The following is a 15,293-nucleotide window of genomic DNA, read 5'->3' as shown; positions in this document are numbered from 1 at the left end:
CATCACTAATAAGATCAATTGTTGACCCATCTTTCAGTGACTTCAGAAACACTAGCACCCAAGTCTAGTAGTAAATGCACGGTCTCTGCTTGCCCATTTAGTGTTGCCATATGTAGAGTTGTGATGCCAACTTAGCTGATTTGATAATATCTCCTGTTTTTATTTGGGGTAATATTTCTTTGCCCCTGACTGTATATCTGCAAAATGAAAATGGTAGAATAATTTCAGAAATTTTCAATCGTTAAAGACCAAGTAAATCTGATTCTGATGGGTGCACACTGCATCATGTAAAAGTTATTCCTAAATATTTATTAGTCGAAGAATTAAGAATTACCCAAAATATGAAAATTGGCCTTCATCGAAAGACAACCCTCCTAAGCCAGACTACAAAAGGAGGATTAGCACTTGGCAATTGAAGTTAGATGAACGAAATAGACCAGAAAGCACTAAACCAAATAACAAACACCTCAATACAAGAAATGCACTAAACCAATCAAACATACAAATAAAGAAAATAGATGAATACTGATCCGGTGATAAGGGCCCACCCCTCAGGGGGTCATGGTCACGGTGGAAGTCAAAGTCTAAGCGGTCAACATCCATGTATCGGTGGTTGGTCGGACAACTTACTCGCTCGACCAAAACAAAGAAGTACCGATCAGATATCACCACAGCTCGGCTAGGCACCAAGCTTCCGACGCTCAAAGCAAGACATACGCCGAGCGGCTGGCTCACTCGGACTTACATCGAACCTCGAGAGCCGGTGAAAAGGGATCACAGCACAACGGAACGCTGACAGTGAAATGTTGGCCAAGCTACCAATCCACTCAGTCGAAAGGCTAGACCACCCGAACAGCCAAGGGTTGGCCGAGAGGCCATCCCGCTCGACCTATACTAACAGACAAAAGGAGAATCAGCTGATATCCTTGTGGAAACTCGCGGCGCCAACAAACGCCATGGTTGGTGGCATGGGCAGGCAAAGGATCGTACGGCGGAAGCTTCCACTGTCATGTTAGAGATATGCCAGGGTCTTTGAGGTATGGTGTTAGGAACGCTTTCCTGACATGTCTCTTTAGGGGAAGTTTTGAGAAGCGTGCATGCCTCGAGAAGCGTGCACGTGCTTCCCTGGAGCTCTATATAAAGGGCTCCAAGCTTTGACGGAGGTATGCACACTTTACTGTAGCTACTGTTACTCTGCTTCTTTGTTTTCTTGCTTATACATCGTCGGAGACTGACTTGAGTGTCAGAGGGTCATCGTCAGGAATCCCTCCCTGGCTCGACACTAACGCTGCTGTGGTTGCAGGTTCCTTCAAGTCGGAGTCCGTCAACAGTCAACAGGAGCTCCACATCCCCCAGCGTCCATTGCCTCGACTCTCGGACAGGATCAAATACCATCCATAGATAATTATAACATCCTAGCGCATGATGTTATTCCAATCACCTGCTCCAATTTTTAACTAGAAGATTAACTAGTAAACAACTGCAACCAATAATCAAGAACAATTTCTAAGGTAAACAACTGCAACCAAGAATCAGGAACAAGTGTCAAAAACAACTTGTTGGCACTATAACCCTAATTTTCATATCGATGAACACAAATCAAAGCAAACAAAGTACCAACAACCGATCAAGAAGGGAAGGGCGCGCCTGTGAGGCTTCGTGGCGGTCAGGAACCGAGGCGCGAGGAGAGAAAAGGAGGGGAACTGAGCTGTGGGATGAGAGAAGGAAGTCGCGGCGTTCATACGCGAGAAAGGGAGGTGCAGCTGTCTGATCGCGACTAGAGGGAGGCGACTGAGAGGAACTGAGCGGCAGCGAGGAACTGCGGTGAAAGAGGCGATGAGAGAAGGAGATGCGACTGGCTAATCGCGGTTAGGGATTTTCGGGAGAGCGATGCTAAGGTTGGCATAGAGGCATATATAGATATATAACCCAATATGATGGTCATAACAGAAATTAAAATATTTATATGGAGTTTTAATTAATATGTATACAATTTTATAGTGTTAAAAAATAATTCATATATAATTTTCTGATTTTCCATCGTATTGGTCAACGGCGTCGTCTCTTGTACGAGTGAGTATTGGGGCAACTCAACGGTGGCTTTACTTGTACACAACCTCTCCTTCCCTCTCGATCCGATTCATCCCCGAATCTTTGTCGTAATTCGTGGATGCGAAAACTATCTCGATCCCGCGAAGGTATTACTCATCTCAGATCTTCCTCTTTTCTAGCTGATCTCAATTTTAGAGTGTGGTGTGCTGATTGCTCTGCGGAATATTTATGTATATATTTTTGGGATCGCTTTTCTGATAGGTTATGGATCGGTCACGCTTTCTGGCGTTGTTGATTTTGATGTTCGTTTTACCTTCTTGTCGAGGAAGAGGTAATCCCTTTTTTTCGACCTAGTTGACACAATTAGGGTTTTGCAAAGGAATGGGTTTTGTGATTTTCTTACTTTCAGGATGTTATGGCAGATTAATGATCTTGAGTAGGAAAAAGGTTCCATTTTCTTGGGCCCCTAATTGAACTATTCAATTCAATGTCATGCTGTTGAAGGAAAGGGAAGAGAGGAAGCAAATTATGTTGGTGAAACTGAGCTGACAAACTGTTAGCTGCGATATTCTTTGGCTTTATTTTGTGATATTTTTACCTTTGATTCATCCATCCAATTGACATGAATGACCATCTGTGCATGCTTTTCGCATGAAGTTTCTATGGGTCCTGGTTTTGTAAAGGATTTTTTGGAATAAAAAAGTGAATTGTAAACTGTTGCTGCACACTAATGTGTCTGTCATTAATTTTTTATCTTGTGCTTTTCATCCCCTCCCCTCTTCCTACTCATCCATCCAAGTAGCAAGACAGTAATTGGCTGTGTTCAGTTTTAATCAAGCTTTCAGTTGAAGTTTATAATAGGTCCTTGTTTTATAAATGACTTTTTTTTAAAAGAAAAAACAAAGAGAAGAAATTATACACTGTTGCTGTGTATTTATGTGTTTTTTTCATAGCTTGTGTTTTTTGTATATTTGTTCTTGGTTGTCAAATTTTGTGTTTTGGACTTTACAGAATTTAGGATTGGTCAACATGACAACAGCGATGTATATAACCATACTCTTGCCACAATACTTGTTGAATATGCTTCTGCTGTAAGTTTGTTTTCCAATTTCTTTCTACTAGTAATTATGAAATCAATAAGCATCTTTATTTTTAGAGTGATTCATGGAGGTTCTATGCAGTACTACATTGCATTACAAATTGCACTTGCATTGTAATTCTAGAATTTAGCTTTATATGGATATGCAATGATATGATGACTTCATAGTGCATATGTAGTCAAATCTTCAATTAGTTTCTAGATCATACCAATGTGATGGATTGAAATCATTGAAGCAAGATATGACCCTAACAAATTGACTACAGGAGGTTTGTATATGATATCTTTCAGATTCAATTCTGTGCAGTTATATTGTTTGCATTCAATTTAATACACTCATAATTATCAAGAAAATGACAAGGGATGCCCTTGGCCTAAAATTTGTGATAATTGCAAAAAAAAATGACTATTGTCTTATTGATGATTTAAAAAAATACGGGTCCCTGTGAGATCAACCTTGATGTTGCATTTTCGTATAAACATTTTGGGAGCTAATGCGCTCTCTGCAATAAGGTGGTGCCCCAAATTCACTTGTTAAGGGTAGCAAAATTAATATACGACAACATAGTTACATAGTTTGACTGGAGTGTGGAAGTCAGTGATTGCTATGAGAGACAATGAAGATTGTGTCAACAATGAAGCTAAAAGATACTATTAACTCTTCACATCAATTTCTACAGAAGTACATATTTACTTCATTAGGCACGATGTAGTAATTAGATTGCATTCACCAGCATACACTCTTTAAATTCTTGGGCAACTCTAATTATCCTCATGTGTTAAAATTGACTATTAATTTTTGAAGGGTTCAGAACATAGTTTGTAGAATCGCGATCCTACGCAGGATCGATTTAGGGTCAGGATCGGATCGGTCAGGATCGGATCGTAGAATCGTACGATCCTACCAAAAACCCTTAAAATCTTATCATACATGATTAATAATTAGAAAAAATATCTAAAAAACTCATTTACATATAAATAAATAACTAATTTTGTATATATATGCAATCATTTACACTCAACACCTCAAATTACATTACTACATGTACAAATTTAAATTAATTTGTAATTCAACTATCATTCTCTTATAGTAATAATATTTATATTTTCATATCATAAAATAAAAAAATATAAAAGTTCTATTAATACAATAATAATAACACATTCAATGTAATAAATATTTCCTTGGTTTATAAGATAATTCAATTTACAGGCCAACAAAGCACCTAAGAAGCTATTGAATCCTTTATTCAAATATGAACGTTGGAAATAATCTTCTAAAGACTAGTTGATGTCACACAATACTACATAATAGGTATCCAAAAACTCATTATTTTGGGAAAAAGAAATGACAGAATATTATTGATAAAAAACTAACTCAAAAATAATTAAACATATGTTTAAATAATTTAAAACCCTAATAAGATGAAAAAAAGATAAAATCTCCTAGACATCTGAAAAGGATTTAAATGATATTTTTTGGATTTGAAATAAGGTGGTTAAGGATAAACCTTGAAATTTATTAAAGATATCTGAACGAGCTTTAATTTGATATATTATAGGCCCCATGGTTCAATCCGAATCAAAAGTTATGACCTCTTAAAGCTTCCACCGATCCTGCTCCGATTCTGCTCCGATCCTACTGATTCTGTTCCGATCCTACCGATCCTGTTGCGATCCTACTGCAAAACTCGATTCTGCACGATCCTGGATCGATTTTGGGTTTCCGGATCGTAGAATCGTACAATCCTACGATCCGGATCGCGATTTTGCAAACTATGGTTCAGAACATTTAGTTTCTTACTTTGTTAATAAACTTTTCATTTAACTTCTATTGATTGATGCTTATCAGTGAACCACAAATTTTCAGATATGCCTACCCACCTTATCGTTTATTGCATTGTTAAAAAGGAATAACACCTGCAGGTGCAATTGTCAGATTCAAATGCATTAATTACATGGACTTGCTCCAGATGTAAAGATTTGACTGAGGTTTGTAGTTTTTTTTTTTTTTTTGATAATTTTAATTTTGTTTATTTGATAGTATTTGGGAACCATGAATAGCTTAGATCTGCAGTTATTAGAGTTTTCTAAAAGTTTTTTTTTTACCACAAATAACTGGTGAAACTAACAAGAAATCTATAACAGGGTTTTCAGGTTATAGAACTGATTGTTGATATTCAGAATTGTCTGCAGGTGTGTTCTTTCTACATTACTCTGATTGATAACTAATTTCATCCCTTTCATTCCATGCATGAACTTACCATATTGATGACTATGAACAGTCATTTGTTGGTATTGATCACGGTCTCAATGCTATTATAATTGCATTCAGAGGAACTCAAAAGCTCAGGTATTTAGGAAATTATTGTTTTTTAAATTACTTACAAATCAGTTATAGGTGAACTTGGTCCAGAAAATGGATATCTTTCTTTTTCCTGCTTGAGAAACTTGTTAATTATGTATGCCATCGTATTAAAATGATGCTATTAGGATGATGCACAAAAAGTTTATTACTTAACTATCACTTTAAGCTGAAATGCTAGATCCCTAGAAGATTTCTGACTTTGGGATTTTTCTTTCTACTTATCTGTAATGTGGATTTAGTTTAGCTTGAACATTCATCTTAATTGACTGAAGCAGGTTATGAACCAAAATTATCTTCTGTAATTACTGAATCTGTGATTTGACTGTAATGAGAGAGCAGTTTGAGTTGTTCACTGCTCCAGATTTTTTGTTTTTGTCTTTTGTTAGCCGACCTTTTTTCTTACTATGTTTCCATTAACTTAGTCATGATTTTTTTATTTTTTTTGGCTTTCTTGAAGAGACTCGAGTTCTACCTTCTGAGATTCTTATTTTTTTTCTTGCATAGTCAAGCTGTTTGTCATATCAAGTGTATTTTACTTCTGAATTCCCTTGTAATTTGACGGAATTTTATTACTATGCTAGCATTCGCAACTGGATTGAAGACCTCCTGTGGAAACAGCTAGATCTTAATTATCCAGACATGCCTGATGCTATGGTATTCTAAGATAATTTAGATTTTGTGTCAAAGAATAAGGAAGACTTGTAAAGTTTCTACTTGTAAATGTCTTCTAATAATTTCTAATTGTATAATTTTTGTGTAACTAAAGGTGCACCATGGTTTTTATGCTGCTTACCATAACACAACCCTTCGTCCTGGCATTGTTAGCGCAGTTCAAAGGGCTAAGGAATTATATGGAGATATTCCTGTCATCGCTACTGGGCATTCAATGGGAGGGGCTATTGCTTCATTCTGTGCGCTTGATCTGGCTGTAAGTTCCTACATTTCTTGTATGGTTTTATGCATTTATTATTCTATACTGTACTACTGTTGCATTTAGTTCACTCTCCTATTAAATATTACATTCAGCATTTCACCAAAAACCACCCTTCATAGTTAGTATTTAACAAAACACACCCTTACCAAAAAGCACCATAGATTTATTTTTTTTCTCCATAATAGTTGCAAACTGATTTGCACTATAAAAATAATAAAATTTTCAGGTGTAAACTAGTTTAAGACATCCATTTTGTACTGTCAGGTGTAAAAAGACATTTTTGGTCATAAATCTTGCTGCAAGTTAATTTGCAATGAAATGTCTTCTATGCCATTTTTCATAGCACAAATTGCGTTACAAATTAGCTTGCCTGGTGAAAATCACATATCTATCCCATGTGTAGCTTTGAGACAACCCAAGTTGAGTATTTCAAGTTTTAAATATTACCACAAGATGATATGCAAATCAACTTATGACCATTGGAGTTGTGATGGGAGACACAGCGCAGAATTGAGGAGAAGGGTAAGCATCTTGGAGTTGTGATGGAAGACACAGTGCATAATTAAGAAGGGCGAGCATCACTCTTAGTTTTTTAAGCCTCCACTAGACTTCTATTTGCAAGATGATTGGTAGAGAGGGCTTTGTGTGCTAGGGTTCTAGCCCTTTGTTTTGGGCTCTTTATTTTGGTGCATGATACATTGTTTCAATGAGGTAAATTGTAAGCCACCTCTTCTTCCTCTTGTATTTCTTCTTTTTATCCTCCTCAATTCCAGTCTCATGTCTTTTCATCCTCATTGGTGCCACAGGCAACACGTGTTGGAACACTAACTCTACACCAGTACTATTTAATTTCAGTTAGACTGAAACTCCATCTTGGAACAAAATTTTAAACCTTGAAGGAGTGTATGAAATTGTAAACATTGAAGAGGTGTACTGAATTTTAGATGTAAGACTATGAAATTTTAAGCCTTGAAGGAGTGTAAGAATTTTAAAATCTTTCGAGTGTATGAAATTTTAAACCTTGAAGCAATGTTTTTCTTTCACATTTTCTGGCACTGTTAAAATATTTTTTTGGTAGTTTGATTTCTATTTCATTATATATATACAGATGTCTTTTAAATGGTTTTGTTCTAAGAAGAGGTATCTTTCTCATAGATTAATTTTGGAATACACAATGTTCAACTTATGACATTCGGACAACCTCGGGTTGGCAATGCTGCTTTTGCTTCATATTTCAGCAAACATGTATACCACACAATTCGCGTTACCAATGGGCATGATATTGTGCCACATTTACCTCCATTCTATTCTTACTTTCCCCATAAGACATACCATCACTTTCCAAGAGAGGTAAGCAGTTCAAATGAGTAGTTCTTCATTTCCTTTCCAATGTTGATACGAGAAATGTGTTATGACTAACAACATACTTTGACCTACATTTCAATTCATGTTTTGTGAATTTTTATCAGGTATGGATCCATAACAGCAGAGTGAGTAGTACTTTTGTTTCTATGGTTGAGAAGATTTGTGATGAATCTGGCGAAGATCCTTCCTGCAGCAGGTATGCAATACTACTATTTTGATATTGCCATCTTGGTTCAATTTGATTTCTTGGCTGATGCATGCTCCATTCATCTTTCCCATCGAAGGTCTGTAACTGGGAACAGCATCACGGATCACCTCGGGTACATGGGGGTCGACATGCGGGCAGACAGTTCAGACTCCTGTGGAATTGTGTTCTACAAGGATGAAAAGTTACATTGCTATGAAGATCTTGCAGGAAACTTTGTCGTATCAAAGCGACCGATAGTATCATCAGTTGTGCAAACAACTACAGATGTAGATGTGTCTGCTGACATTGAGGAGCATTGCAGCAGATGATAGAAAACTATAAACCTATGAGAACAAATGCTTGTAAAAAGTTATTATTCAATTTCAGCGACATTTGTATCTATGCATGTTCTACTCTAGGCTTCAAAGAGAACCTAGAAAAGAAAAGAAAATTCATCTTGAGAATTGGTGAGATCTTGCAGTTGATACTTTTCAGATGATATATATCACTGTTGTTGTCTTTGCATATTAGCAGCCAGTATTTGTTTCATGTCAGGTCAACTTGGGCTTCAGCAAAGTGATGATACTGCTGCCACCATGATTTTAAAACCCTAGTGCCGGGTTGACATACAGACCAATGGTATTTATTAGCAACTGCAACATCATAGAAAGCGAGTGATTCAGGATTCATCCGAAATGACAGTGAGCATAGTGACATAATTTAGTAACTGGATCACTGAAAGAAATGTTTCAATGTACAAGTCTGGAACAAATACACAAATAATCTTTATAAATGGCCTCTCTCTCTCTCCTTGAAGATTATAATCTTTCCAATGATAACGGTGTTGATGCAGCAAGTTGAGAGCCTGCAAAAGTAAACATAGATATTTTTCTTTCACCCTTTCTTCGATAAAAATTGAAGCAGGGCACCATCAAGGTAGTTCAATAGATAGCCATCAATGGAGGTTAGTCTATCATCCGTCGTAATATTTGAAGCCCGAGAACAAACACAAAGTTGTCTTGAACTATATAATGCATTTGGGATTTCTGCAAGTAAAAATGCATCTAGTTAGTTATGTTAAGGTACACATCAAACAGAGATCAAAGAGGATGTTGATGTTGTCAATGCATTGAAATTTGGTGGTTGAAACTATTTGTAGGTCCTGCTCCACTGAGACTGAAACTTGGGTTGTTCAAATGAATAATTATTCTACTAATTCTTATGAGAAACATTTCCATGTTTGATTGAAAAAACTAATTTAAACTACTACCTCATAAAATTGTGATCCCTATTCATATAGTTATTCCTTCATTTGCATGAGTCAAGCTATCTGGCATTACCAATTGGGAGGATAGTCGGTGGGCTAGATGAACTAAGTTGGGAGGTTCGGATTAAGCGAGCTAACTAGGTCAAACTAGCTAGTCAAGTTCGTTGAACAAAACAGGTCAAGTAAGTTGATTTGGCAGGCTAGTCCGAATGGGTTAAAAAAGCTAATTGGGTTAGTCGAGCTGAATAGGTTAACTAGGTTGGTTGAGCCAGTTAATCGAACAAGAAAGTCATGCCAAAGGAGTAGCCGAGCCAAATAAGCCAAAAGGGGTAATCAAGCCAAATAGTCTGAAGGGATATTTTAACCAAATAGGTCAAAAGGGATAGTCATTGAATGGGGTAGCCAAGCCAAATCGACCGAAAGGGGTAGTCAAGCCAAACAGGTTGAAAGGGGTAGTTGAGCTAAACTGGCTGAAAGGACCAGCTAGATGAGTTGTGTTAGATGGGTCAAGCTATCCAAGTCAATCAATTGGATTGAGTGATTGGTCAAATCAGTCAGATGAACTTGGAATATTCAAGACAAGTGTGGGTCAGGCGAGTCACTAGACTTAATCTTGCATGATCAATTTTTCATTCATCCTTGAAACTGACATTACAGTGTTATCATTTTGAAGTCGAGATGAGAAACAATGATAACAATGTAATGTCAGTCTCGAGAATGAATGAAAAATTGAACATGTAGTAGATTAATTCTAGTAACTAGACAAGAATCCCACAAGCATAAGCATGAATCTTAAGCTATTTGTTTAAGACTAAGGATTTTTCATATTATCTTAGGTCTATGCAACCACAGAAGGATGCTTTTTTCTTATGAGATCGAACAAGGCACTTGTAATATAGAAAAACTTCCATAAAAAAGATTGAAATTCAAATATTGTGATCATTAGGAGTAATGTAACTGTGTCATGCTTACAAGAAACATAATAGATAAGAGAAAAGGATTTTTTTTTAAAAAAAAAAAAAAGCAGTGTAAAATAAAGTTTAATAATATATACCAATTTTCATCCTTCTTTGCATCATCTTCTCCATGAAGATTTCCGTTGGCATAAGGTTCTAAGCTCCCCTGTGACGGCAGGCTAGTAAAACCAAATCCAATTGATCTCCACAATCTTGTGGGAAGCAAGGGTGGGAGGCTTACAGCATCCACATCAGATGTTAGATCACAGATGCCAGCTGAAACTGGGTTTAGATTTGAGAACCTTACAGCCCCAAGAATTTGCTCCGGAAGTTCCTCTTCAGTCTGGCTCTCGATAAGAAATGCTAAGTCCACTGTCAAAGTTGTTACATAACTAAATGCCAAATGCACAATTGCATTTGCAATAATTGAAGATCCAATATCCACATCTACCTCCATGTAATTCAACCCTGATGTGTACTTGCAGGAAAGAGCTCTCCCTAGAATACATATAGCCTGCTCGCCAACAGCTGTTCTCACTATCCATGGACCCTGAACAATATTAGCTATCAGTTTAAGCCTAGAATTACGGAAGCTGTCATCGCCTTTCAAAAACTTATCCATAAGAGTTCCATCTTGGATAGGTTCAAGGGCTACAAAGTACATAACTGCGCTATAATTATCCTTGGTTGGAAGTTGTAGATTAAAGGCCCAAACAAAAGGTCTATTACCTCTTTCAATTTCATCATCAACAGCTCTCCTGACACGGTGATTTGCATTTCTAAGTATTTCACTAACTTTTGCAGGACCTTTTATCCAATCAAATCCAAGAGGCTCTAGTAAGTAATCACCACCGCGTATTTTTATCTTGTCTGAGAGATAATTGGGACCTCTAACCATGAAATTATCACTTGTAGGAGTCGCCCAACCATTTGAACAATTTTCTGGTTCAAGATATGGAACTGCACCTCCAGATCTCACTTTCTCTATCCACGAATAATCCTTCTCACCGTCATAACCAGCCATGTGCAGGAAATGCAATTTTAGACTCCTACAAAGAATAGTAAAGATCTCAAACATCAGGAACAGGATCTGTGTAAGCTATGCATGTTAGGGAAGTAGATTCATCTTAGGGGCCTAAGTAATAATGTTAACCCATCAGGAAAAAAAATGGTGGTGAAACATTAGCAATTATTTTCTGGAAGAAGGATCATAGGCAAGAAATGAATAATCTCCTCAAGGAATGTTGTGAGATAAAATCTTAGGTATACAAGCTTATAACAGTGCCATCTTTTTTCCCTGGATTTTTTTCCCTTTCTCATATTTCCACTGGAATTTGACTAATAAGCTAATGTATGATACAAACTATAGTAAAATTAGTATACACATACAGAATTCTCATTTGCTCATACTGACTTTGGATGGATATGGATAGGGTTTGAGTTTTGAACACAAGGATATGTTCTTGGCATTAAGCTTAGTTTATCATAAAATTGACTAGGAAACTAAGATCAAGAAATCGATGAATACTGTTTTATCGTTCACAACTTCTGAGTCCCTAAATCCTCAAGCCATCCCTACATCGCATCGAATAACCAAGAGTTCCGCACGGCATAGCATCTCTAAAAATTCCTTCCTAAGTCCCGAAAATCGATAATTACAAAACTTAAAAAGTTCAGCAACTCGCGACGAAAAAAAAGGCAACTTCCATCAGATCACAACCAAAATCATACTAAAAAAAAAGAAAATTCAAGACTATGGAAGGGTCTAACAGAAGACGATTACTCGAATGGAGAGAAACTTTAGCCTTTTTTCTGATCGCTCCGTTCGTCGAATCAGGAGGAGGGCCGGGAGGCGAAAATCGCAGAGAAGAAGGGTGACGAATGACTCGATTGCGCAGATTTCCGTGATGAAACGGCAGGCGAATTCAAGACTGGTAGTTGGAGACGCTTTGACGGGAGCAAAGGCCAAAGAACGGACTTTGCGTGCGCCGCCCAGTCGCATCTCCTGTCCGCACGCAACGAAGAGACAACCACCGCGATTCGTTCCACGCGGAGTGGAAGTTGACTCTGCACTCTTTTAATAGACTATAAGCCTAGTGGAAAGTTAATGGGCCGATAAGGCCCAAAATAGACAAAAACATTAATTTGACCATTCAAAAGCATTTGATCGTATATTTTAATAACACTAATTGTATTCATCTTTTGTAGTATAATAAATATCTTTATTTAGTGGTAGTAGGTGATTATAGTGTGCATTTTTTATTTAATTAAAACAAACATGTTTTTATTTTAGTAAAAACAAAAATAACACATTCAACATATTTTTTTTACTATGTCATTCTCATTCGCATCATACTTAAATTTTTTTAATTTTTCTCTCATCTTCATATAAATTCTCTTCTATCTCTTCCATATAATTGTGCTCATTTTTAATTCTCTTTTCTCTCCTATATATACTAATTTCTACATATCAGCATCAACATTTGCACACTCTTATATAGAGCTGTAAACGAGCCGAGCCGAGCCGAGCTTTGGGATATTCAAACTTGTTTGATAAGATAACCGAGCCGAGCCGAGCCGAATTTAAAATGAACTAAGCTTTTGAAATAAGTGTTCAAGCTTGGCTTGGTTAATTTTTTATAAGCTTGAGCTTGTTTGAAGCTTGGCTTGAGCTTGATTCATTTAGATGTTATCAAGCTCTCAATTCAAGCTTGGCTTGAACTTGGCTTGGGCTTGGTTCGAGCTTGGTTTGAGCTTGGTTCGTTTAGATATTATCAAGCTCTCAATTCAAGCTTGTTTGATTGTTTGAAATTTTTAATTGTTTGATTAGTTATTAAGATTGATAATTTAAATTTATTTATTTTATTTTATTATTTATTTAGTATATTGAAAGAGTTTTATTAATAAATATGGTTCGTGAACATTGTTCACGAACATTGTTCATGAACGTTAACGAGTTGAACACATATGTGTTCAAGCTTGTTTGTTTAGCTTAACGAGTTGTTCAAGCTTGTTTGTTTAATTAATCTTATGTATATTGAACGAACATAAACAAGCTCTTACCAAGCCGAACACCAAGCTTGTTCACGAACGCTTGGTTCATTTACAGCTCTACTCTTACGTGAGCGACGGTGGATAAACATCCAATATGAATAATTTGATACGGTCAAAACTCATTTTTTATTTCTCTCTCATCCGCACGCAAACACTTTTTTTCTCTTCTGCATACACGCAATTTTTTTTCTCTCCTGCATGAAAGAATAAAGATGATATTGATTTGTACAAATTAACACCAACATTAGTGTTGGTTTTTAAAGTCCAACGCCATATTAGTGTTGGTCTTTAAAGACCATCACTACGTTAGTACTGGCTTGTGCTTGATTCAAACTGCATTGGTGTTGGTCTTTAAATACTAACACCACGTTGGTGTTGGTTGATACTGATTTCAAACCAGCATTGGTACTGGTCTTTAAAGACCAACACCAGCCGATGTGGTGTTGGTTTCAAACCAGCACCACATTGGACCGGCATCATGTTGGTGCTGGTCTTTAAAGACCAACACCATGTTGTTGCTAGCAGGTGTTAGCTTCAAATCAATGCTAGTCTTTAAAGATCAGCACTAACTAATATGGTGTTGGTTTGAATCCAGCATCAACTACTGTTGAAATCACCACCAACGATGGTGTTGGTCTTTAAATACCAATACCAATGTGGTGGTAGTCTTTAAAGACCACCACCAACACTGGTGTTGTTTGTACAAACTAGTACCATCTTGCATGCTAGAGAAAGAAAAGAGTTGCTTGCATATAGGAGAGAGAAAAGCATTGCATATAGATAAAAGAAAATTTAAAAAAAATAGCTATGTTAGATCATCCACATTAGATGTCGCTCCACTCTCGCTCAGGTAAGAATGTGCATAGTATAATTGTTAAGAGTGTGCATAGTATAATTGTTATGGGTGTGTGGCAACCAATTTGGGTAATCAAGATGGACCACCCTCACAGTCAAAATACTTAGGGCATCCGGACCAGGTCCGAAGACCCTAAGCTATAAGGGTCGTCCATCCTGGGCAGAGTTGTCAGACAAGCCAACTCATGGCAGGGCGAGTCGGCTCATGGTAGGTCAGCCATTTAGCGGGGCGGGTCAACCCATCATCTTGGCGGATTGAGAAATTCCCAATCCAACCCAATCCAAAGACGATTGCGGGTTAGACGAGTCAACCCGCGGGCCTATAAATTTTTTTTTAAAAATATGCCTACTGTAGGAGATCTCTCCGTTAATTTAGTCTCTACGATTTTAATCACTTAATTTGAGTGATAGACGACTTCTTCTCCGACCCCAACTTGCTGACGAAGGTGACGTTGTTCGCTCTAGTTCAGGCTCTCATCTATCTCATCCTCTCCAAGTCCTCTACCATCTTCTCCGATGACAGGGTGAGGAGAAGCCTCGGCCAACGCGCTCCATCAACGTCCGCCGCTGGCTGGCCTTGCTTTCCAACATGCCTGTTGGAGGCAATGTCTTGTTGTCCGTGCCGAGGTCTCACCATCAGCGCCAAGGCCCCCTCGATGAGAGGAATCATTGTCGTCATCATCTGACGGCCAAAGGGAACATTGATATGAAATTAATAAATCTCTCCTTCGTGCATGTATAATGTATTTGATTTGTTGTTAAAATTTTGTTTATAGAAAAATTTCTCCTTAATAATTTGTTTAGATCCACAATTAAATTTCTATTAAATATATTTATTTAATTTAATGATTTACTCAAATAATATAATAATCAAATATGATCATGGTATAAAATGTACTCATGTTCATGCTACATTTGCCCTATCAAAAAATAAAGTACATGTCTTTTTCAATTCGTAGGTTAACCAAGCCTATTATAGGTCGATCCACATGGATCACGGGCCTAGGCAGATCAATCCGTAACAGTTTTGGATTGATAAAAATTTAATTCAATCCATTTAAATTATTTAACAGATATCAATTTGATGAACTCAATCTAAATTAACTGCTCTAATTTTGGACGCCCAAATTTGTGGTCTAGGATATCTATTTGCTAA

The 15,293-nt window shown here is 37.1% G+C and overlaps 2 protein-coding genes across 3 annotated transcripts; one reads left to right on the top strand and one right to left on the bottom strand.

Annotated features, from left to right (window-relative positions):
* Positions 1–2,052: 2,052 nt before the first annotated feature.
* Positions 2,053–8,476, top strand: LOC122047281 (lipase-like). 2 transcript variants are annotated; one of them, XM_042608447.1, is made up of 11 exons: positions 2,063–2,198; positions 2,314–2,383; positions 3,064–3,143; positions 5,078–5,143; positions 5,300–5,347; positions 5,437–5,504; positions 6,101–6,173; positions 6,286–6,447; positions 7,609–7,803; positions 7,923–8,014; positions 8,103–8,476. In XM_042608447.1, exons 2-11 carry the CDS (start codon positions 2,317–2,319, stop codon positions 8,332–8,334), a joined length of 1,083 nt encoding a protein of 360 aa, XP_042464381.1. In that variant the 5' UTR covers positions 2,063–2,198; positions 2,314–2,316; the 3' UTR covers positions 8,335–8,476. The 2 variants fall into 2 exon arrangements, with proteins under 2 accessions (XP_042464382.1, XP_042464381.1); XM_042608448.1 differs by lacking the exon at positions 2,314–2,383 and having other exon boundaries at positions 2,053–2,198.
* Positions 8,477–8,716: 240 nt separating this feature from the next.
* LOC122047282 (protein ENHANCED DISEASE RESISTANCE 2-like) lies at positions 8,717–12,284 on the bottom strand. The gene is made up of 3 exons (XM_042608450.1): positions 12,012–12,284; positions 10,327–11,277; positions 8,717–9,051 (listed from the first exon to the last, which is right to left on the bottom strand). Coding segments are annotated over exons 2-3 (927 nt in total). The 5' UTR covers positions 11,253–11,277; positions 12,012–12,284; the 3' UTR covers positions 8,717–9,050.
* Between the last annotated feature and the right edge of the window lie 3,009 nt (positions 12,285–15,293).

This window comes from Zingiber officinale, chromosome 2B (assembly GCF_018446385.1).
Source record: "Zingiber officinale cultivar Zhangliang chromosome 2B, Zo_v1.1, whole genome shotgun sequence".
Lineage (NCBI taxonomy): Eukaryota > Viridiplantae > Streptophyta > Magnoliopsida > Zingiberales > Zingiberaceae > Zingiber > Zingiber officinale.
The sequence above is the reverse complement of the archived record's forward strand: the minus strand, read 5'-3'. Positions and strand labels throughout refer to the sequence as shown.